General features: G+C 37.4%; 1 protein-coding gene and 1 pseudogene across 1 annotated transcript in view; both read right to left on the bottom strand.

Moving 5' to 3' along the window:
* PDSS2 (prenyl (decaprenyl) diphosphate synthase, subunit 2) overlaps nucleotides 1-20,731 on the bottom strand; it is a 249,588-nt gene that overhangs the window by 30,039 nt on the left and 198,818 nt on the right. The window contains exons 8-9 of the mRNA XM_014531279.1: nucleotides 13,665-13,838; nucleotides 11,167-11,298 (exon numbers count right to left, since the gene is read on the bottom strand). Of these exons, the coding sequence (XP_014386765.1) occupies nucleotides 11,167-11,298; nucleotides 13,665-13,838 (306 nt within the window). The remainder of the gene's footprint in view (nucleotides 1-11,166; nucleotides 11,299-13,664; nucleotides 13,839-20,731) is intronic.
* On the bottom strand, nucleotides 2,878-3,343 carry LOC102256676 (annotated as a pseudogene).

Below are 20,731 nucleotides of genomic sequence, written 5' to 3'. Positions count from 1 at the left end.
CCTTGGAATAAATTTAACCAAGGATGTAAAAGACACATACTTGAAAAATTTTAAGACACTGAAGAAAGAAACTGAAGAAGATACAAATAAGTGAAAGCATACATTGTGTTCATGAATAAGAAGGCTTAACATTATTGAAATGTCCATACTACCCAAAGCAATCTATAGATTCAACACCATTCCTATCCAGATACCAATGGCCTATTTCACAGAACTTGAACAAATATTCAAAAAATTTATATGGAACCACAAAAGACTCCAAATAGCTTCACCTATCCTGAGAAAGAAGAAAGGATAAAGTTGGAGGAAGCAAACTATTATATCAAACTGATATCAAACTACAAGGCCATAGCAATCAAAACAGTATGGTACTGGCATAAAAACAGACATATAGATTAATGGAATGAAATAGAGAGCCAGAAATAAAGTCATGCCTTTATAGTCAATTAATATTTGACACAGGAGGCAAGAACATATAATGGCTTAAAAACAGTTTATTCAATAAATGGTGTTGGGAAAATTGGACAGATATGTGCAAGAAAATGAAACTAGACCACCTTCTTACATTGTGCACAAGAATATACTAAAAATAGGTTAAAGACTTAAATGTTAGACTTGAAACCATAAAAGTCCTGGAAGAAAATATAGGCAGTAAATCTCAGACATTTCTCATAGCAATATCTTTTCTGTTATATCTCCTTGGGCAAAGGAAACACAAATAAAATGGACTACATCAAAGTAAAAGCAAAGAAAATCATCAACAAAATGAAAAGATAACCCACTGAGTGGAAGGACATACTGGCCAATAATACATCTGGTAAGAGATTAATATCCAGAATTTATAAAATGCAACACCAAAAAAAAAAATCCAAATAATCCAATTAAAAATGGGCAAAGGACCTGAATATACACTTCTCCAAAGAGAACATACAGAAGGCCAATAGACACATGAAAAGATGCTCACCATCACTAAGCATCAGAGAAATGCAAATTCAAACCACAATGAGATATCACCTCACATGTGTCAGAATGGCTATCATCAATACATCAACAAACAAGTGCTGGTGAGGATGTGGAGAAAAGGGAACCATTGTGCCCTGTTGGTGGGAATGCAGATTGGTGCAGCCATTGTGGAAAGTAGTATAAAGCTACCTCCAAAATTAAAAATGGAGCTGCCATTTGACTCAGTGATCCCACTTTTGGGAATATAACCTAAGAATCCTGAAACCCCAATCAGAAAGAATATACACATCCCTATGTTCATTGCAGCCTTATTTACAATAGCTAAGATTTGGAAGCAGCCCAAGTGTCCATTGGTGGATGAGTAGATAAAACCAATGTGGTACTTTTACACAATGGAATATTACTTGTCTGTAAAAAAAGAAGGAAATCTTACCTTTTGTGATAGCACTGACGGACCTGGAAAGCATTATGCTAAGTGAAATAAGCCAGTCAGAGAAAGACAAGTACCATATGATTTCACTTATATGTGGAATCTAATGAACAAAATAAAGTAACAATCAAAATAGAAACAGACTCATAGATACAAAGAATAGACTGACAGCTGTCACTGGGGAGGGAGGATGGGTGGAAAAGGTGACAGGATTAAGCAAAAAACAAAACCAAAACCAAAACTCATAGACACAGACAACAGTATGGTGATTACCAGAGGGAAAGTGGGGTGGGGAGAGGTAGAAGAGGGTAAAGGGGGGGATAAATTACTTGGGGTGGTGAACTCACAATACAATATACAGATGATATATTACAGAATTATACACCTGAACTTATATAAGTTTTATTAACCAATTCACCCCAGTAAATTAAAACACACGCAAAACGATATGAAGTAGACAAGATTGTGTGCCAGTGCTCATGACATTGGAGGCCTGCTCAGACAGCTACAGTGAGTACTGTAAAACAATATTCTATACAAAAGCAAAAAAAGCCAGCACTCTGAGAGGATGCACAGAGGGATTAATTCCAAACGTTTATATACCAGTCTCTGCAGACTGAGCCAGATAAATTCCCTGTTGGTAAGTAATGGATGTACAATGTGGTCTTTTATTTTAAGAAGCAAATGCTTTTTTATAAGTCAGGTAACAAAGAAGGATCAGATGACATAAATGAACTGTTTCCAGTTTCCACCTACTGTTATCTGGACTTGAAAGCTGGATATGGGGAAACCTTTTTCTAAAAGCAGAAAACTAATATTCCACAGCAGGGAGTGGAGAAATCCTTGAGACTGATCATCTCTATTACCATTTTATTCTTCCCCCATGCTATCCGCTATAGTCTTTTTAAAAATTTATTTTAAAGATTCTCTTCTTTAGCTTCCAATGAAAACTACTTTTCTCTCAAACTGTTTAGTTGAAAGAATATAATAAACACCCATTTGCCCTCCACCTAGATTAACCAATTGGTAGTATTTTGCCATATTTGCTTTCTCTCTATATGATCATTTGCTGAGTATATAAGAGTAAATGTAGACATCATGATGCCTCATCCCTTCAGCATTTATTTCCAAAGAACAAAATGATGTTCTACATAACCCAAGACATGATCACACCTGACAAGTGTAACATTTACTATAATATTTAAGATATAATCTATATTCAAAATTTCCAAGTCAACCAACAGTGTCCTTCAGAGCTGTTTTTGTCCCAATCAAAGATCAAATTAAAAATCATATATTCCTAATGGATGTCATGGCTTTTTAATATCTTCTCATCTACAACAGTCCACACACCACTACATTTTCTTTCATAATATTGACATTTTTGACAGATCTTTTTAAAATTCAAACACCATTCTGATCACTCATATTCCAAGAACTTTCAAATAATAAACCAAAAAGAAACAGATGTTAAAGATTGATCTTCAAACATTATAGCCAAGGATGCCACACTTGCCTATGATCTTGCTGACATAAAATCACATCCACACTTCAGTGTTCACCAAACCATTCAGCAGAGCTTTCTTAACTGTGAGCTGCCTGAAACTACCAGTTTGAGCACTATGACTATATTTCTCCAGCTCTGAATATCTGTAGGGATCTAAGCAGGGGTTGGCATAGTGCCAAAATGTGGTCAATCAAGGCTTCCATAAGTCACAGTAGCGTTTACTAGTGGGGCCTCCTCTGCAAGGTTATGAACAAATTGGGCCATGGTCCTAGGATGGAAAGTCTGTGGCCCCGACGGCCAGCTTTATGTCCAATATTGGCATTTAGTCCAGGTCAGTTGCTCTGCAGAATGTCCTTATCTGGGATTTGTCTGATTGTTTTCTTATGATTAAAGCTTAAACATTCTGGCAAGGTAACTATACAGATGATGCTGTATACTTCTCTGTTACATCAGGAATTACACAATAGCAGTTTGTCTCATTATTGGAGAAACTAAGTTTGTTCGATGTATTTAATTTGTAATCGACAGGGTGCTTTGAGTCCATGTAAATACTTGGTTTCTTGTTTGATTAAAAGATTATATTGGTGGCTGCAAAAGGAAAGACATTTTAAAGGTATTTTGCCTTGGCATAGGCAGAAATATAATTGGTTCCTTTAGAGAAAACAGGTCTTACTGAAAATAAACTCTCTGTACATTTGCATTGGTATTAAGAGGTAGAGTTTATACATAAAAAGGAGGTTTGTTAGGGAATAGAGAAGAATGGTTTGGGTATAGTGTGAGAGGATTAAAAAGGTCACAAATCAGAAATCTACTCTATCTGCTAGTCCAGCAGGTGAAGTAGCCAGTGAGTTTTTTTTTTTTGATTTGGTAGAAGAATCAGGTTCTCCAGTTACAGAGCTGGAAAGGTATTAGATTGCGAGTATGCATGTGTTATGTTCATACATACCAGCTTTGCCTAACCGTCTTTGTCTCAACTTTTTGAATAAGAATAGTAGGATATCTAGGGACAAGTGAGTTACAGCCTAGCATTGGTAATATGCAGTTCACGTAAGGTATTTTATGGCTGGTTATGACACCGTCAGAATGCCACAAGCCTAAGTGACATTTCGGTACTTTCAGAAATAACCAAGAAAATATCATAATTCTCATTTCTCTAGGTGACTTGTAATGGCAGCAGAAAACGAGAAGGATCATTAAAAATAAAGCTGCTGACCTGCAATAGCCCCTGGACTCCCCAAGAGAGTCAGAGCTCTGTGATTCCCGGGAAGATTCCACCTTCTTTTATTAGGGATCAAATGATAACTGAGTAATGACTTCACCTCCCTAGGGCGAATCACCATTCACTATCAGTATTTTTACCTGATCATTATTTTCCAGCAGCTACAAATTTAAATTTAAAATTAAGGTAGGGAGAAATCTGTAGAATTTATATGGAGACATTGCCCAACAAATATTTTTCAGCTGTTTCAGGCCTGGTTAGTGCCCTAAATTGCCTCTTGTGAATGAGTATGGTGTGTATGTGTGTGTATGTGTGCACCTATGGGCGCGATGGGAGAGGGCTAGCTAATCTTAAGACTTTTTTGGGGGAAAGAGAGAGTTGGAGAGGAGGTAACAGCGCTTGATATGAAAAATTCCAGAGGTGCTCTTCATCCTGACTTCACAATGATGTTGAACACACCTATCTGAGAAGAGCAGGGAAGTTATTTCATATGTGAAAATAAGAAATCATAGGTGACTTCTACCTTCAGGAGCAAGACTTTTCTATTTCTCAATGTCAAAAAAAGTATTAAGCTTCTAATAGAGATAAATATTTTTCTTATGATGCATCTCTTGCCTAAGAGACGTATTTCTTAGATTTATTTAAGAGCTGAAAGGGATCTTAGAAATGATCTAGTTCAAATGCCATCATTTTACAGAAAATAATAAAAAAGACGTGAAAGGATGTGATAAAGGTTTTGCAGATGCTAGCAAAGCCCAAACTAGAACCCAGGTCTTCCAAATCCTGGTCCTCTATGGGCCATTTCCACTACACCAACTTGACTCTATTTAACAAAACGGACTGCCATCAAATATAGCTTACCCTGTGAAGACCACACCACACAAACTTTTTGATAAATATTAATTGAATGACTACTCCAAGTAAGTCACTAAGCCAGGTACTATGAATAATTCAAAGGTTAATTCACTACTATCCTTAAGAATGCTGCAATAAAATTCAAAATGTGGGGGAGGAGAGGACCGCAAAAATGCAGAGGAGGCAAATTTCACGAAAAAATTGGAAAAGAGCATTAGAAAGGGCTAGTTTTAGAATTAATATGAAACCTCCTTGAGATTTAGGATAGAATGTCTCTCTCAAGTGTTATGTAAATTGTGTTCCCTAACTCATTCACAGTACCAGATCATTCTCTTATAGAGCTTTATATAAATATGAATATAATTTAGAAGATTAAAATAAACTTGCTAGGCATCTTCAATCTGAAGACTGTTGCCACTTGCATGACAGAAACTAACATTTATTTGCTTCAGATGAATGCATCCTCTCTCATCAGTGACCCTGTTCATGACTCAGACATGCAGATATAAGGAGAAGAGCCTGAAGTCAGTGGCTACACACAGATGATTTGGAAAGGATATCCCTTTGAATTTAAATCAAGTTGGGGATACTGGTTTGGGAATATTTCACCAGCTGTTTAGGAAATCCTGGACCCTCGTGTTGTCTACATTGACAATTTAGCATGCTTACAAAGAAACTAAGAGTTAAATATGTTCCTTTTCAGTGAAGTTCCTTTAAAATTCATATCTATGCTACTCTTACATGTATATGTATATATATGAATAGTTGGTAGGGAGAGTTGATAACTTTCATTGAACATATTTAGCTGTATTTTTTCAACCAAAATGTAAATCTGTAATGTATTCTAATGTAACTCAATTAGAGCTACTAACACCATCTGTATATATATTTTCAGTTCAGCTGTCAAAAAATACACAAATATACCCTAGTAATACAATATTCAATAGCCATGTGATATCCCAATTGTATGATACTTCATTTAACATTTTTCTATATTGAAATGCATCAATTTTCATGTTCTTCCTTTTAGAATTAGTATTTTACTATATTTTAATACGTAAGTCTTTGCCCAATCTCTGATATTTTTTCCTGGTATAGATGACTGAAGTAAAATCACTGTAATAAAGTATATAACACTTTAAAATAAAAGTTTTAAAATAAAACCAAATATATGTATATTATTTAAAAAGTCAAATAGTATAAGACTTCTAATAAAACTCCTAGCACTCTCCAGATTCTCTCTGTCCTGTGTCCCTCTCTTTGTTTCTTTTGCTGTTAATCTTCAAATATTGTTCCTCCTTGATTAAATTTTAGACATTATCTATTGATCCTACCATGAAAAAAATAATCACATTTCTTTTCTTTTTTCTTTTTGAGAAATCCACCTTTTATTTAAACAATTCCCAGCCAAGCTCAAAGCAATCCCACTTTGTAAGTAATTTACATGGACAATTTAGACAGAGGTAGGGGGTACCTGAATTGTAAGGAAAATGATCTTATCTCTCTCTTTTTAAAAAATTCTTTATTGTTTAAAGTATTACATAAGTCTCCTTTTCCCCCCAGCTGCCCCCACCCCCTACATTTCTTACATGACCAAAATACATTTTTTCCTTCACTTCCTTGCATTGATGACATTTTTGCTTTAAGTCAATATTTGATATTTGTATTTTATGCTATATAAATATTTTTTAGGCCACGTAGAGAACTATTACATTTCCTTTCTTACACATTAATTTTTTTATTATAGCTAATAACTACATCATTTTATCCATGTTTAGTGTGGCTCTTTTAAAATGTGGGCCCCAAATTCTTGGAAACTCTTCCCATTTGATAGGTGAGATCTACAACCTTCCCCTTGAATTGACAGGAGACCATGGAAGTGACTGGGACTTGGGAGGCTAATTCTAAGACATGGTGCAGCTGGAACACTTGCATTTGGAGTTCTCATCAGACAGGTAAACAGTTGGACTACTCTGCTGCTGCCGGGCTGTGAGAAAGCCAGACTAAATGGAGGGGCCATGTGTGAGCACTCTGGTTGGTCAGCAGCCTGGTTTCTTGACAGCCCAGCCCAGGTGCCAGGTGAGAGTGGAGCCTCCAAATAATCCCAGGCCCCAGCATTACTGAGTCACTTCTAGCCACTGGGTCTTTCCAGCGGAGGCCCCAGAAATCACAGAGCAGTCACCCCCGCAGTGCACTGTCCAAATTCCTGACCCAGAGAATCCATGAACACAATAAAATGATTATTTGAAGTAGCTAGGTTTTGGGGCAAATTTTGTGTTTGCAGTAAAAGTAACAGGAACCCTTACTTTTCTGTGCCTATCATTATTTGTCCCTAAATTCTCTATATGGTTGAGGACATTAGGCAATCATCAGTCCCATTTTTCCTTTAGAGATAGTTCTCCTGGAGGTCTCTGTCTTCTTGTTCCAATGCAGACTGGATGCATAGCCATCAGCCCAAGACTTGCTTGGATTAGAAACAGTGTAGCATGTTACTCTAAGGACATGGGCCCTGGAGCCAGGCTACATAGGCTTGAATCCTGGCTCCACCATGTGCTACCTGTGTGACTGTGCACAGGGTAGTTAATCCCTCTGTGCCTCTGATTTCTCATTAGAACAGTTTTTGGCATATGGTAAGTGCTCTTATTATTGGCAACACTGTTGGCTTATTATTCTTTCCTTCATTTTGTCCTAGGATTTCCCACTGCCTCACACCTATTTCTGATCCCCTACTTCCTAAAGTCCATGACTTTCTTTTTCTTGGTTACTTCTTGCCTTGATAGAAATACCTCACCTACTCCCTGAAAAAAGATGCTTGGAAGGTAAGTTTTTTTGAGATCTTGCTTATCTGTTTTAAATTGTCTTTATTTAATGTCACATTGGCAACATGACTGGCATAAAATTCTAAGTTGGAAATAATTTTCTCTTTGAATACTGAAGTGAACTCCATTGTCTTGAAGCTTTCAGTGTCTCCACGGCCATTTGGATTACCATTATTATTTTTTAAAAAGTGCCCTGAGTGGGGATCAAACCCATAACCTTGGTGTACTGGAACAATGCTCTAACCAACTGATTCTTGATCCTTTGCAGGTAGGATTTTCTTTTTCTTTCTGTAAGTATTAGGATATCTTCTTTATCCCCATTGTTTCAAAATCTGATAATGATATGATTTGGCATGGGTCTTTTAAAATTCATTATTTAGGGCACCAGTTCAATTTGGAGACTGAGGGCCTTCAATTTTTAGAAATTTTCTTTTCTTTTAAAAAATTCATTGTTAATTTTTTTTTTGTCTGCATTTTCAGTATTCTCTTTTTGGGATTCACAATACATAGAGAATCTTTTAAATTGGTCCTCCAATTTTCTTAACTTTTCTATTTTCTATTATCTTTTCATTCAAATTTCTGGGAGATTTTCTCATTTATATTTTCTATTTAAAAATATTCTGCTTTATATTTTTTATTTTATAATTCTGATTTCTCATTCTTGGATTGTCATTTTTAAAATATATAACCTGCTCTTATTTTATGGATTTAATATCTCCTGAGTATACTGATTACAGTACTTTTGAAAATGTCATTTTTTTTACAGTCTCTTTTCTTCTAAGTTCCCTCTTTTTATCAGTTTGTTTTTGATTCATTCTTTTCTTTTATTAATGTTAGTTCATGTCTTTTATTAACCCATATACAATTACTTGTCTTCTGATTTGTTGAAGTAATAGATCAGACAACATTTGCCACAATACCATCTGTCAAAGTGACTGGCCATAAAAACTCCAGCACCACATTCATCTGAAGGCCATTCCTGTGAGGGCGACTGATTTTGCCATTCTCATCTACTTTGGACAGCCAGCTTAACCTTCTTTCTCTTATGCTTATTCTTCTTGGGAGTGGTGTAAGACTTTTCCCTTTTCTTAGCACCACCACGAAGTCTCAACACAAGATGAAGAGTGGACTCCTTTTGAACGTCATAGTCATAGACAAAGTATGTCCATCTGCCAGTTGCTTGACAACAAAGATCAGTCTTTGCTGATCAGGAGGAATTCCTTCCTTATCCTGGATCTAGGCCAGGGGTGGGTAACCCCTGGCACACGTGCCAAACATGGCACGCCAGTAACTTTTGCTGGCACGCGAAACCCTCTCTTATAATCTTCCATTTACAATTATTTTCTTAATATCGACTTTTTTATTTTTCAGATAAATTCAGTGTAGGTGCATCTTAGATAAATAAATAATTTTACATAACAAGTTATCTTAAAGACCATAGACATGGATTGACGAAAGAGGGGAAGAGCAATTTCTATGCCTCTGCCTTAACTCTCCCTGCCTTCCTAGATCTGACCAGTGTTTTGGTTTCATCCACATACGCTTGTGAATCTTTGTTCTCAGTGATGAATTTTGTTAAGTCTCGTAATAGGAGTAGCCTGATGGATGAAAGTAGTAGCTCGTGCATATCTCTGAAGGTCACGAAATATAAACCTGATGTAAAATCTCTGTCATCAGTGATGCAGCAGCAAAAGTCCCACTGATAATATCAAACGGAGTCATAAAGTTTTCTGTCTGACTACCAGTGTACATGTATACATTAAAAAATAAATGTATTTTTCATCATCATATACTGTGTTTTTGTTGCTCGAATGAATTTTATTATTTCTTCAAGGTTCTTCACATACGTACACCTTAACATGTTCTCAAAAAATTAGGGTTGGCATGCAGAAGAATTTTGAGTCAGAGATTTTGCTGGTTTTGGCACGCACTCACAAAAAGGTTGCCCAGCCCTGATCTAGGCCTTTACATTTTTTTTATTGTATCCAAGGGTTCAACTTTGAGAGAGATGGTCTTCCCTGTAAGGACGTTCATGAAAATCTGCCATTACACCTCAAATGACGGATCGGAAAGGAAGAGCCTTGCCTCATTCTTTTATGGCAGAGGTTTTACTCAAATGCCCAGTGGTCCTCTAGTACCTATGGTGCTGCACTTGGATACTTTGGGGCTTGTCAACTGGTGGGCCTCCCTGTTGGAGGGCTGCAAGGACATGGCATGTTTACTGGGGGGCCTCAATCATTCACATCTGCAGGTCTTATTGCCTGAGCTTGACAGTTTCCCCAGAAAGGAATCCTATTGTTTCCTACCTGGTGAATAAGGGATTTTAAGATGGCTGATAGCATTTTGAGAGCCAATAGGGGAGGAGGGGGAGGAGAGCAAACAACTTATCTTTCTGAATGCAGGTATCACTTAGGAACTCTCTGCTTTAAGCATGGTAGCTACCCCCTCAGCTGTGCCTGGTTCCTTCCCTGTGTCATTCTCAGGTTAACCCAATCAATCAGAACCATGAAGCTACATAAATTCCATGAAGCTTTAGGTAAAAGGGCAATAACTTTTGAACCAGGGATTCTGGATTAAACAAAAACCAAAAAAGTTTCCTTTCGTCACCCACAACTTCCCTGCCCCCAAAGTGGGAAAATTAGCCAGCTTAAGCCCCTTTACCCTTCCCACTTAACCATGCTTCCCCCCCCTATGATAATGCCTGAGAACTTGAATATTCAGGGTCCAAGTTTGTTTTAAAATAACCCAATGAGCTGACAGACGGACCTCCTGGAATTCTGCAGCTTGTGCTAGAGTTTGCAGATGGAAAATTGCTGTCAGTTAAAGGGTAGTGCTATTACCATAGCCCGATTTTTGAAAGCCTTTAGGAAAAAAAAAATCATCTGAGTTAATTAGTATTCACCATACACACTAGTTTTATGTTGCAGTATTCTAAATACTCAGATAATAACAAACATAGTATTGCAGTTTCTAACTTGTAAGTAACATTTTACCTCTTAAAATGTAGATTACAAAGTAAGAATTTTACCTGTTATATGAATAAGTTCTTATATGGCTGATGTCTTAGATCAGTGGTTCTCAACCTGTGGGTCGCGACCCTTTGGGGGTTGAACGACCCTTTCACAGGGGTCGCCTAAGACCATCGGAAAACACATATATAATTACATATTGTTTTTGTGATTAATCACTATGCTTTAATTATGTTTAATTTGTAACAATGAAATTGGGGGTCACCACAACATGAGGAACTATATTAAAGGGTCGCGGCATTAGGAAGGTTGAGAACCACTGTCTTAGATGATCATAAAATATGAATTATGTTCTAAAATCAGCTAATTCTACTGGAACCTAATATAGGAGTACTTTCATTTACCTCGACAATCTGTTTAATCCACAAATCTCTTCCAAGAATCTCCTGATGTAAGACTACAGGAGCTGAGTTCAGATTAAATGTCGTGGAGTCACTAGTCTTTTCTTTAATAAAAGGCTGGAGATCAGAATTTATCTAGAAGTAGTGAAAAGAGTTAAATGAGTGAAATGCATATACACTGGTATGTCTTAGTCATATACAGAAAATACTAGGTAATATAGTGAAAAATAAAGTTTAAGAAATGCAGGTTTTAGGTGTACTTTAATAAGCCAAAAACCAGTTTATATGATTAACAATAATCTTTAAAATAATTTTTCCTTAACATATCCCTTTTTTATTTAGCAGAAACCTTTATTTTACTTTAAGTTCAAGGTCAGGATTTACAAAAACACTTAATAAATATAATTGCTTGATAAACTAACCTAAGATTTAATAAAATATGTAAAAAATTATCTGGACATATTACATTTATACTAATATTAGTGGCCCGGTGCAAAGGAAATTAATTAGAAGAAATATTTTAATATCACTATTCGCCCTTTCTCTATAATAGAAGTGTCAACCAAATTCACGATCGACAATGACAGGTCGAAACACACGCATGCAATTGGCGCCAGTGAGAGCTTTGTATGTATTGCACATGCGTGAGTCAACTTAGTCTTTTATATATATATATAGAATAAACTTACTTAATAAGACCTGCTTTCTGATTTAGCTAAACTTTTTCAGCCCAGTGAAGCATCCCAACTTCTCTTTCAGGTAATTGTCAGCAACACAGCAGTAAATATCAACATGAAGTACATTATTATTGTAGATCACACAGGGAGAACAAAGGGTTTGACTATATTCTGCACAGTGAGAAAACCTGAAGTCATTTTCAAGGTCCACCATTTCTTACTTCTTTTCAGTTGGATCAAGTTTCTAAACTTTCTAAGTATTCATTTTCCATGTAATGAAAAGAAAATAAGATTCTACTGAGTCTCCTATCTACCTACTCCAGGACTTCTGTGAGGATCAAATGAGATGAGGCACGGGAAAAATGCTTCACAGACATTTGGTTAAAGTGTAAAATGTTTGCACCTGGCTATAGTGTTCCTGGGCTGAAGAAACTCCAAGAAGGCTAGTCTCTTGGGAAAGGAAGCCAGGTGTTGCTATGTGATGTCATTACCTGGTGCCCACAGTGACTGTTTCTAGGCTGGGCTGTGGGCTGCATTTTGGCCATGGGGTCTCAGCAGCATTGGCTGCAATTTGGTGGGCTGTTGCCCCAGGGTGGTGGTGAGGCCTTTGTCCCACTTGGGAGAAGCCCAGTGTTGCTTTGTCAGTGCCAGGTCTATAGTGCCATTTATTGTTAAATGGCCTGTCACTAGGGAGAGGAAGACAAGTGTTGCTATGTGACATCATTACCTGGCACCCACAGCCACTGTTTCCAGGCTGCATTGGGCTGTGGGCTGCATTTTGCCCCATGGGTCTCAGTAGCATTGGCTGCGATTTGGTGGGCTGTCTCTCCAGGGTGGTGTCGGGGCCTGTGCCCCACTTGAGGGAAGCCGAGTGTTGCTTTGTCGGACCCAGGTCCATGGTACCATTTCTTTATAAATGGCCAGTGTGCATCATGGCAGCTCCTGTGTTGAGCGTCTACCTCCTGGTGGTCAGTGTGCATCATAGTGACTGGTCAGATGGTCGGAGGGACACTTAGCATATTAGCCTTTTGTATATATAGATAATGGCTGCGATTTGGTGGGCTGTCGCTCCGGGGTGGTGGCAGGGCCTGTGTCCCGCTTGGGGGAAGCCAAGTGTTGCTTTGTGGGCGCCAGGTCCATGGTGCCAGTGCGCATCAGGGCAGCTCCTGTGTTGAGTGTCTGCTCCCTGGTGGTCAGCGCATGTCATAGCGACCAATTGGAGGGTCGGACATTTAGCATATTGCCTTTTATATATATAGGTATTTCCCCCTTCTTATAAGCTATTTAAGTAACACTTAAGGTATAAATATATTAAATACAATTTTACAATTATATATCCATAGAGGAAACAATGCAACAGCTAATCTTAGGACATTTTATATTTTATTATGCCCATTCAAAAGAATCAGTTATTAGAAGTAAAGCTTTTAATTTTATTCAGTATATTTCCAAATTTCATTAATTTTCCATAATTTGCTTTACATAAGGAACTAGAAGGGAACTGTAACAAAAATGAAAATATTCTATTCTATAAATAGCAACATTACATGTAATTTAATAACTGCAAGAGTTCTTTCAAGAACCCTTTCAGATGGTAAGAAAAGACAAATATCACAAATATGGTTAAAGTAAGCTGCAGCTTTCTGTCAAAATTACACAGTATTCACCAATCACACTGTTTATATAACAATCACTGTCTATGACTGATAGGTTTTCAACACACAATAAGCATTTTTTGAGAAAAAGCTTACCAAATGGCCAAAAAGTTCTGATGTATCATTTTAGCTCTTTAAGCACGGAGAAGGAGAAAGGGTGTGCAAATACCTTATGACTCATGGCCATGTGCTTCCCATACTGAAATGCCATATCCTGAACCTCAGCATCATGCTTTGCTAATTCCATTGCAGCTTGGCAGCTCTTTGCTAATAAGGCACCATGGGAGAGAAAAGTCTGCTCCTTCCAAGTCGATATTCCAATGTCATTTGTGATAGAATCTTCCTAAAAAATGCAACAAAAACCAAGACAAAAAGGTGTTGGGAGTAACCGAATTGTTTCAGATTTTAAAGAATAAAAGTTAAGATGTAAACTATTCAAAATACTCATGCTAGTGCCACAAGACAGAACTAAGAGATGCTGAACCTACCTAAAGAGAGCTAAGGGGGCGAGAACTGCCTTTTTAAAAAATAAAGGGCCCATATTCTTTATTTTTATTTTTTAACTGATTTCAGAGAGGAAGGGAGAGGGAGAGAGGGATAGAAACAGTAATGGTGAGAGAGAAACCCTGATCAGCTGCCTCCTGCACGCCCCCCACTGGGGATTGAGCCCGCAGTCCAGGACCCTTCCAACGCTCTATCCACGAAACCAAACTGACTAGGATGAGAACTGCCCTTTTTAGGGTAAGGGGGGAAATGAAAAAAAAATGATGAAGCAAATTTTATCTTTAGATAAGGGGCTTCTGTTAAAATATATTTTTGGAATAAAGCAAAATTAGATAATTGGACCTCTAACTCCCTTCTATATTCAAATCAGTTCTTAAGTGCTAATATTCTAAAATACAAGAATCCTATTTCCTTTAACTTATATGAAAATGTCAAAGGCGTAAGGAAGGAACTACAATCTTTTGTAAACAGTTAAATAGAGAAATCAGAGAGGAGGCAACCCATCATAATTTACTAGTATAATTAGATTATTCATCACACTTTATTTCCATCAGAAGAAACAACAGAATAGAGGATATAACTGCAGTTTAATTTCATCCTTTTTAAATTATGAAAATCATTACAGTATCTGTGAGTATACAAACACTTACTGACTCTAGACCAGTGATATCCAATAAAAATATAATGTAAGCCACATGTGCAATTTAAAATTTGCTAGGAGCTACATTAAACCAGTGAAAAAAGAGGTGAAATTAATCTTAATCCCATATTTTATTTATCCCAATATCAAAAATACTATTTCTATATATACTCAATATAAAATTATAAATGAAATAATTACATTTTTAATACTAAGTTTTCAAAACTAGTGTGTATTTTATACTTACAGCACCTCACTAGCCACATTTCAAGTACTTAACAGGTAGAGGAGCTAGTGGCTAGCCAGCCGTGGGCAAACTACGGCCCGCGGGCTGGATCCTGCCCGTTTGAAATGAATAAAACTAAAAAAAAAAAAAAGACTGTACCCTTTTATGTAATGATGTTTACTTTGAATTTATATTAGTTCACACAAACACTCCATCCATGCTTTTGTTCCGGCCCTCCGGTCCAGTTTAAGAACCCATTGTGGCCCTCGAGTCAAAAAGTTTGCCCACCCCTGGTAGCCTATTGGACAGCTCTGCTCTGCGCAGTGAGCTCTCTGAGGACAAGAATGGTGAAGTAAATATATAAAACAATGTTTACTGTATGGTGTTTCTTTGAAACCTTTAACTAGAATTAATGGACAATGATTAATTAACTGAAACATTTTACTTCTGGCCACCCATACCATAATCCTCCTTTCACCATTATTTGAGGACAAAATAAAAAATAATGAGTAAACTTTAAAAGGAACCATTAACGCCCAGCCAGCGTGGCTCAGTGATTGAGCCTCAACCCATGAACCAAGAGGTCCTTGGTTTGATTCCCGGTCAGGGCACATGCCCAGGTTGTGGGCTTGACCCCCCAGTAGTGGTTGTACAGGAGGCAGCCAATCGATGGCTCTCTCTCATCATTTATGTTTCTATCTCTTTCTCCCTCTCCCTTCCTCTCTGAAATCAATAAAAACATATATTAAAAATTTAACAAAAAATTTAAGCTAAGTGAAAGGAGCCAGCCACAGGAAACCACATATTATACATTCCATTTATTTGAATTGTAGATTAGTGGTTGCCTAGGCTGGGGTGGGAACTAAAAATGGCCATGAAGGACCTTAGGGGGCATGTTTGACAATGTCCTAAAACTGACAATTATACAACTCAATAAAGTAACTAAAAATCATTAAATTTTATGGTTAAAATGGGTTAATTTTAAGATGTCAAATATATCTCAATAAAGTTGTTTAAAAAGAAAAAAGGTAATGAGTATAATTTTACATTTTTTGGCTTCAAGTGTTTAAATTAACATTTAAAAAATTTATGCAGCTCTTAATGAACTTTTTGTGGTTTGTATTCTACCCAACTTTAATCATACAACAAACATTTATTTAGGTTCTATTATAGGTCAGGTTCTCTGTGAAGCAATATAGATATGACGATTTTAAATAGACTGTCCTCAAGAAGTTCACAGTTCAGAAATGGCTTGTATATATCCCTATACCTTTGTATATATGCAGATATAAATATATTGATAAATCAATATAGTTCCCTGGTAGGCAGACAGGCATGAGCAGAGCAAGGACAATGGGCCAGGTACAGAAGGTCACCAGGGCAGAAAGCCTCGGGTGCCTAGCAACAGGCAAAAATGGGAAAACCAGGACCACGCCCCCAGGGTCATCTTTTGTTTCCTAACATATTGCTGGTCATTTGGTTCAGACCTAGACCTCCTGACCTTTCATATCGTGGGTCATGCAGTTTGGACCCGCCCCTGACCTCTCCCCCTGCCCCCGCATGTCACTAGTCTTGTGGCAGAACCCCTTTGAGGAGAAACAAGGGGCCGAAGAGTGGCCTCATGCCACTCTCATGTGGGCCCCTAGCACAACCACTCTGAAGCATTAACCCCTAGGGATAATATCTAGGTTTCAGTTGTATTTCAGCTCCAGGCCCAGAAAAGCAGCAAAACAGGGCAAGCGATGCCATGTCTGACATAAGGGCCAGCTGAGATGACTAATGACCTGTCCTAGTGCCAACCAATCAGTGGAGACCATGTCCTGGAAAGCTGATGAATTGTCCATTGAGATCTTCCCCTGAAACACTCGCCTTTTGAGTAGATAAAAGGCTTTAAGAGGAAGAACCCTATGTGGCTAGTATGGAACACACACATGCCTTTCATCACCATTTCCCCTAAGAACCTTTTCCTTGCCTCGCTCTTTCTCCTAAGCTCCAAGGGCCCTTCTTTTGCCTCTGTAACTTGTTTCCTGAGCCCATTTTTTTCCTATGGCTCACTTCTTCTACCTCTGTGACTTTCTAAATAAACTATTTTTTTTTTTTTTTATAGTTTGAGTCTTGGCTCTCAATTCTTTCTTAGCCAGAACTCAAATGCAGTTGCTGAACCAAGTTCCAATCTCCAGTAACATTCTGGTGCCATTTTGCTGTCAACAGTTCTATTTCAGAATTATTCTTACAGAATATCCAATGATCAAAGATTAGTTTTGTTCATTATATTTTTCTTATTATAATGAAGACATTTTATTATTCATCATTTCTACATTTTCAATTATGCAATACACGATCATTGAAAAAAACTTAGAAAATGCAGATAACAAAGAAACAATTAGTTTATAGTCTCTTGAAATCTGCTACCATAAGTTAATCAGACAATAAATCAATAATTCTGTTTCTAAGTTAATCAGAGATTTTATTCCCTGAACATGAAATTATTACTTATTATGAACTTGGTTAAAAATGTAACAGTCCCTCCATTCATTTTCAATTGTAAAATACCGAGAAACTGGTTTGATAACCACATCCAAATCAGTATTTTCAGACAGAAGATATATAGAATTGGTATGAAATGAATGAATGCAGTCAGGGTAAATGAGATTTAGATATACTCACAGCATCAACTTACATATGTGCACTTTTTACTGAAGATTTATTATTTATTAAAGGAAGATACATTCAGTGAATATTTATTTTTGATGGAATTCTTTTTTTTCCAGAAAGGTAAATGTATGCCAACATACCTATCAAATGACTATCAGATAGAAGTACATTAATTTTAAAAATATAGGTCTCTTATTCACTGTCACATGATCTTTTTGCTCAAATAAAGCTAGTTCAAAAACACACAGGAAAAAAAAACCTGAAGCTTGCAAGACAATGTTTGCCGGAGACAGTGGTACTGGGGGTTTTGCTCACATATAAAATGCTGTTCTGCTACTGAGATATCTGGGGGATGTGTACTTTGAGTTGCTTTTTAAACAGTAGTAGTACATTTGTACATACCTATTTACATGACAACAAAGTGTGTTTATAAAAGTGGCTGCTTGGGATTAAAGGTCTAGTTCAGTGGTTCTCAACCTGTGGGTCGCGACCTCTTTGGGGGTTGAACGATCCTTTCACAGGGGTCGCCTAAGACCATCGGAAAACACATATATAATTACATATTGTTTTGTGATTAATCACTATGCTTTAATTATGTTCAATTTGTAACAATGAAAATACATCCTGCATATCAGATATTTACATTACGATTCATAACAGTAGCAAAATTACAGTTATGAAGTAGCAATGAAAATAATTTTATGGTTGGGGGTCACCACAACATGAGGAACTGTATTAAAGGGTCGCGGCATTAGGAAGGTTGAGAACCACTGGTTTAGTTCATGGTCACAGAAAAAAAGGCAAAATAGCCCTAGCTGGTTTGGCTCAGTGGATAGAGCGTCGGCCTGTGGACTGAAGGGTCCCAGGTTTGACTCTGATCAAGGGCACATGCCTGGGTTTCGGGCTTGATCTTCAGTAGGGGGCATGCAGGAGGCAGTCAATCAATGATTCTCTCTCATCATTGATGTTTCTATCTCTCTCTCCCTCTCCCTTCCTCTCTGAAATCAATCTATCTTCTATATATAAAAGGCTAAGTGACCGACCGTCCATCTATCTGACCAACCACCCGGCTGGTACATATGACAGGCACTGGCAATTTAAAAATAATTGTTGATTTGCACATTTATGATACATATAAAGCTCTTGCTGGCACCAATCGCATGTGTGTTTTAATTTTATAACACTATATTATTTTGACATGTAATTTTTTGCAGTAACGTAATTACCGCATGAATCTTTCTTCTAATTAATTTCCTTTCAATGTGCACGAGTCCGTGCACTGGGCCACTAGTAAAAATATATTTTAAAAAAAAGCAAGCGAATTGACCCAGGAAAATGTCAAAGTCCCAATTAGAATCTGCCAAGCCAAACTTCTACCTTTCACATTCTCAGAAAAGAAGAGTTCAGAAAACTAAGGCACTAACTACCTGTTGAATTAAAAGTACTTTAAAGGCTGTATGCAAATATTTCCTGTTCTCATGCTTTCTACATTGGATTCATACTTTGAGCCACTATATTTATAAATACAGCAAAAATTTGAGTTTGATAAGAGACTAGATCTCTTTAATGCCACATTAAACCATTAAAAAAAATTTTTTTTGGAATTGATTTCAGAGAGAAGGGAGAGAAATAGAAACATCCATGATGAGAGTCATTGATCAGCTGCCTCCTGGACGGCCCCCACTGGGGATTGAGTCTGTAACTGGACATGTGCCCTGGCCAGGAATAGAACTGTGACCTCCTTCTGAGATCACAGCTGAGATGACTAATGACCTGCTCTAGCGCCAACTGATCAGTGGAGACCATGTCCTGAAAAGCTTATGAATATTCCACTGAGATCCTCCTCTGAAATACCCGCCCTTTGAGAGTAGATAAAAGCTTTCAAAAGGAAGAACCATATGTGGCTAGTTCATGGGCTGATGCTCAACCACTGAGTCACACTGGCTGGGCACATTAAACCATTTTAAATGTTCGATTTGAATTGCCCCTTTCAGCTATTTTGAGAAGCTAAACAAATGCCATAAAAGTTTATTAGCCTTGTTAAAAAAAAAAAGTAAAGTTCAAGAAATTTTCAATAAAGACCTTGTAAATTTAGGGCTAAGAAGAAAGCAATGGGGAGAATAGAGTCTAATATTTCCTGGGAGCTAACTATGTAATGGTACTTTCATACTCATTATTATATTAGCTCTCAAAAAATCCAATTATTATTATTCCCATTTAATAAGTAAGGAGATTTATAGACTGTAGTTTGACCAAGATTGGACATTAGTAAGTGGCAGAGATGGGTCTCAGATATATAGCAACTGGATTCTGCTTTGTTTAACACATAATAGAAATACATGCAAAATATCTTTTACAGTTTGAAAAGAAGATTGTACTTAGGAGTAATGATATGTTTCATCTATGTATCCAAAAGCATTTTAGCCCAGCTGGCGTGGCTCAGTGGTTGAGCATCAACCCATGCACCAAAAGATCGCAGGCTCAATTCCCGATCAGGGCACATAACTGGGTTTCAGGCTCAAGTCCCAGTAGGGGGAGTACAGGAGGCAGCCAATGGATGTCTCTCACGGATGTTTCTATCTCTCTCCCTTTTCTTTCCTCTTGCTCTGAAATACTTTGTTTAAAAAAAGTATTTTAGCCCTAGCTGGTTTGGCTCAGTGGATAGAGCATCAGCCTGCAGACTGAAGGGTCCCAGGTTCAATTCCGGTCAAGGGCACATGCCTGGGTTTCGGGCTTGATCTCCAGTAGGGGACGTGTAGGAAGCAGCCAATCAATGATTCTCTCTCATCATTGATGTTTCTCTCTTTCCCTCTCCCTTCCTCTCTGAATCAATACAGATATATTTGGAAAAAAAAACACCAAGTATTTTAAACCTGTAAACCCAGTCTTTAATAATATCCCTTAGAGAGATTCAAAAGTCTAGAGCAGGGGTCCTCAAACTTTTTAAACAGGGGGCCAGTTCACTGTCCCTCAGACTGTTGGAGGGCCGGACTATAGTTTAAAAAAAACTATGAACAAATTCCTATGCACACTACACATATTTATTTTGAAGTAAAAAAACAAAACGGGAACAAATACAATATTTGTATTTGCATGTGGCCCGTGGGCCATAGTTTGAGGACCCCTGGTCTAGAGTATATAAGTAACAAGATAACAATGGCAGATATCATAAGTATTTTTTTTTAGGAATCCTAAGGAAGGGAAAAAAGAA

This window comes from Myotis brandtii, unplaced genomic scaffold (assembly GCF_000412655.1).
Source record: "Myotis brandtii unplaced genomic scaffold, ASM41265v1 scaffold8, whole genome shotgun sequence".
Lineage (NCBI taxonomy): Eukaryota > Metazoa > Chordata > Mammalia > Chiroptera > Vespertilionidae > Myotis > Myotis brandtii.
Note: the sequence above shows the minus strand (reverse complement) of the source record. Positions and strands in the feature narration are given on the sequence as shown.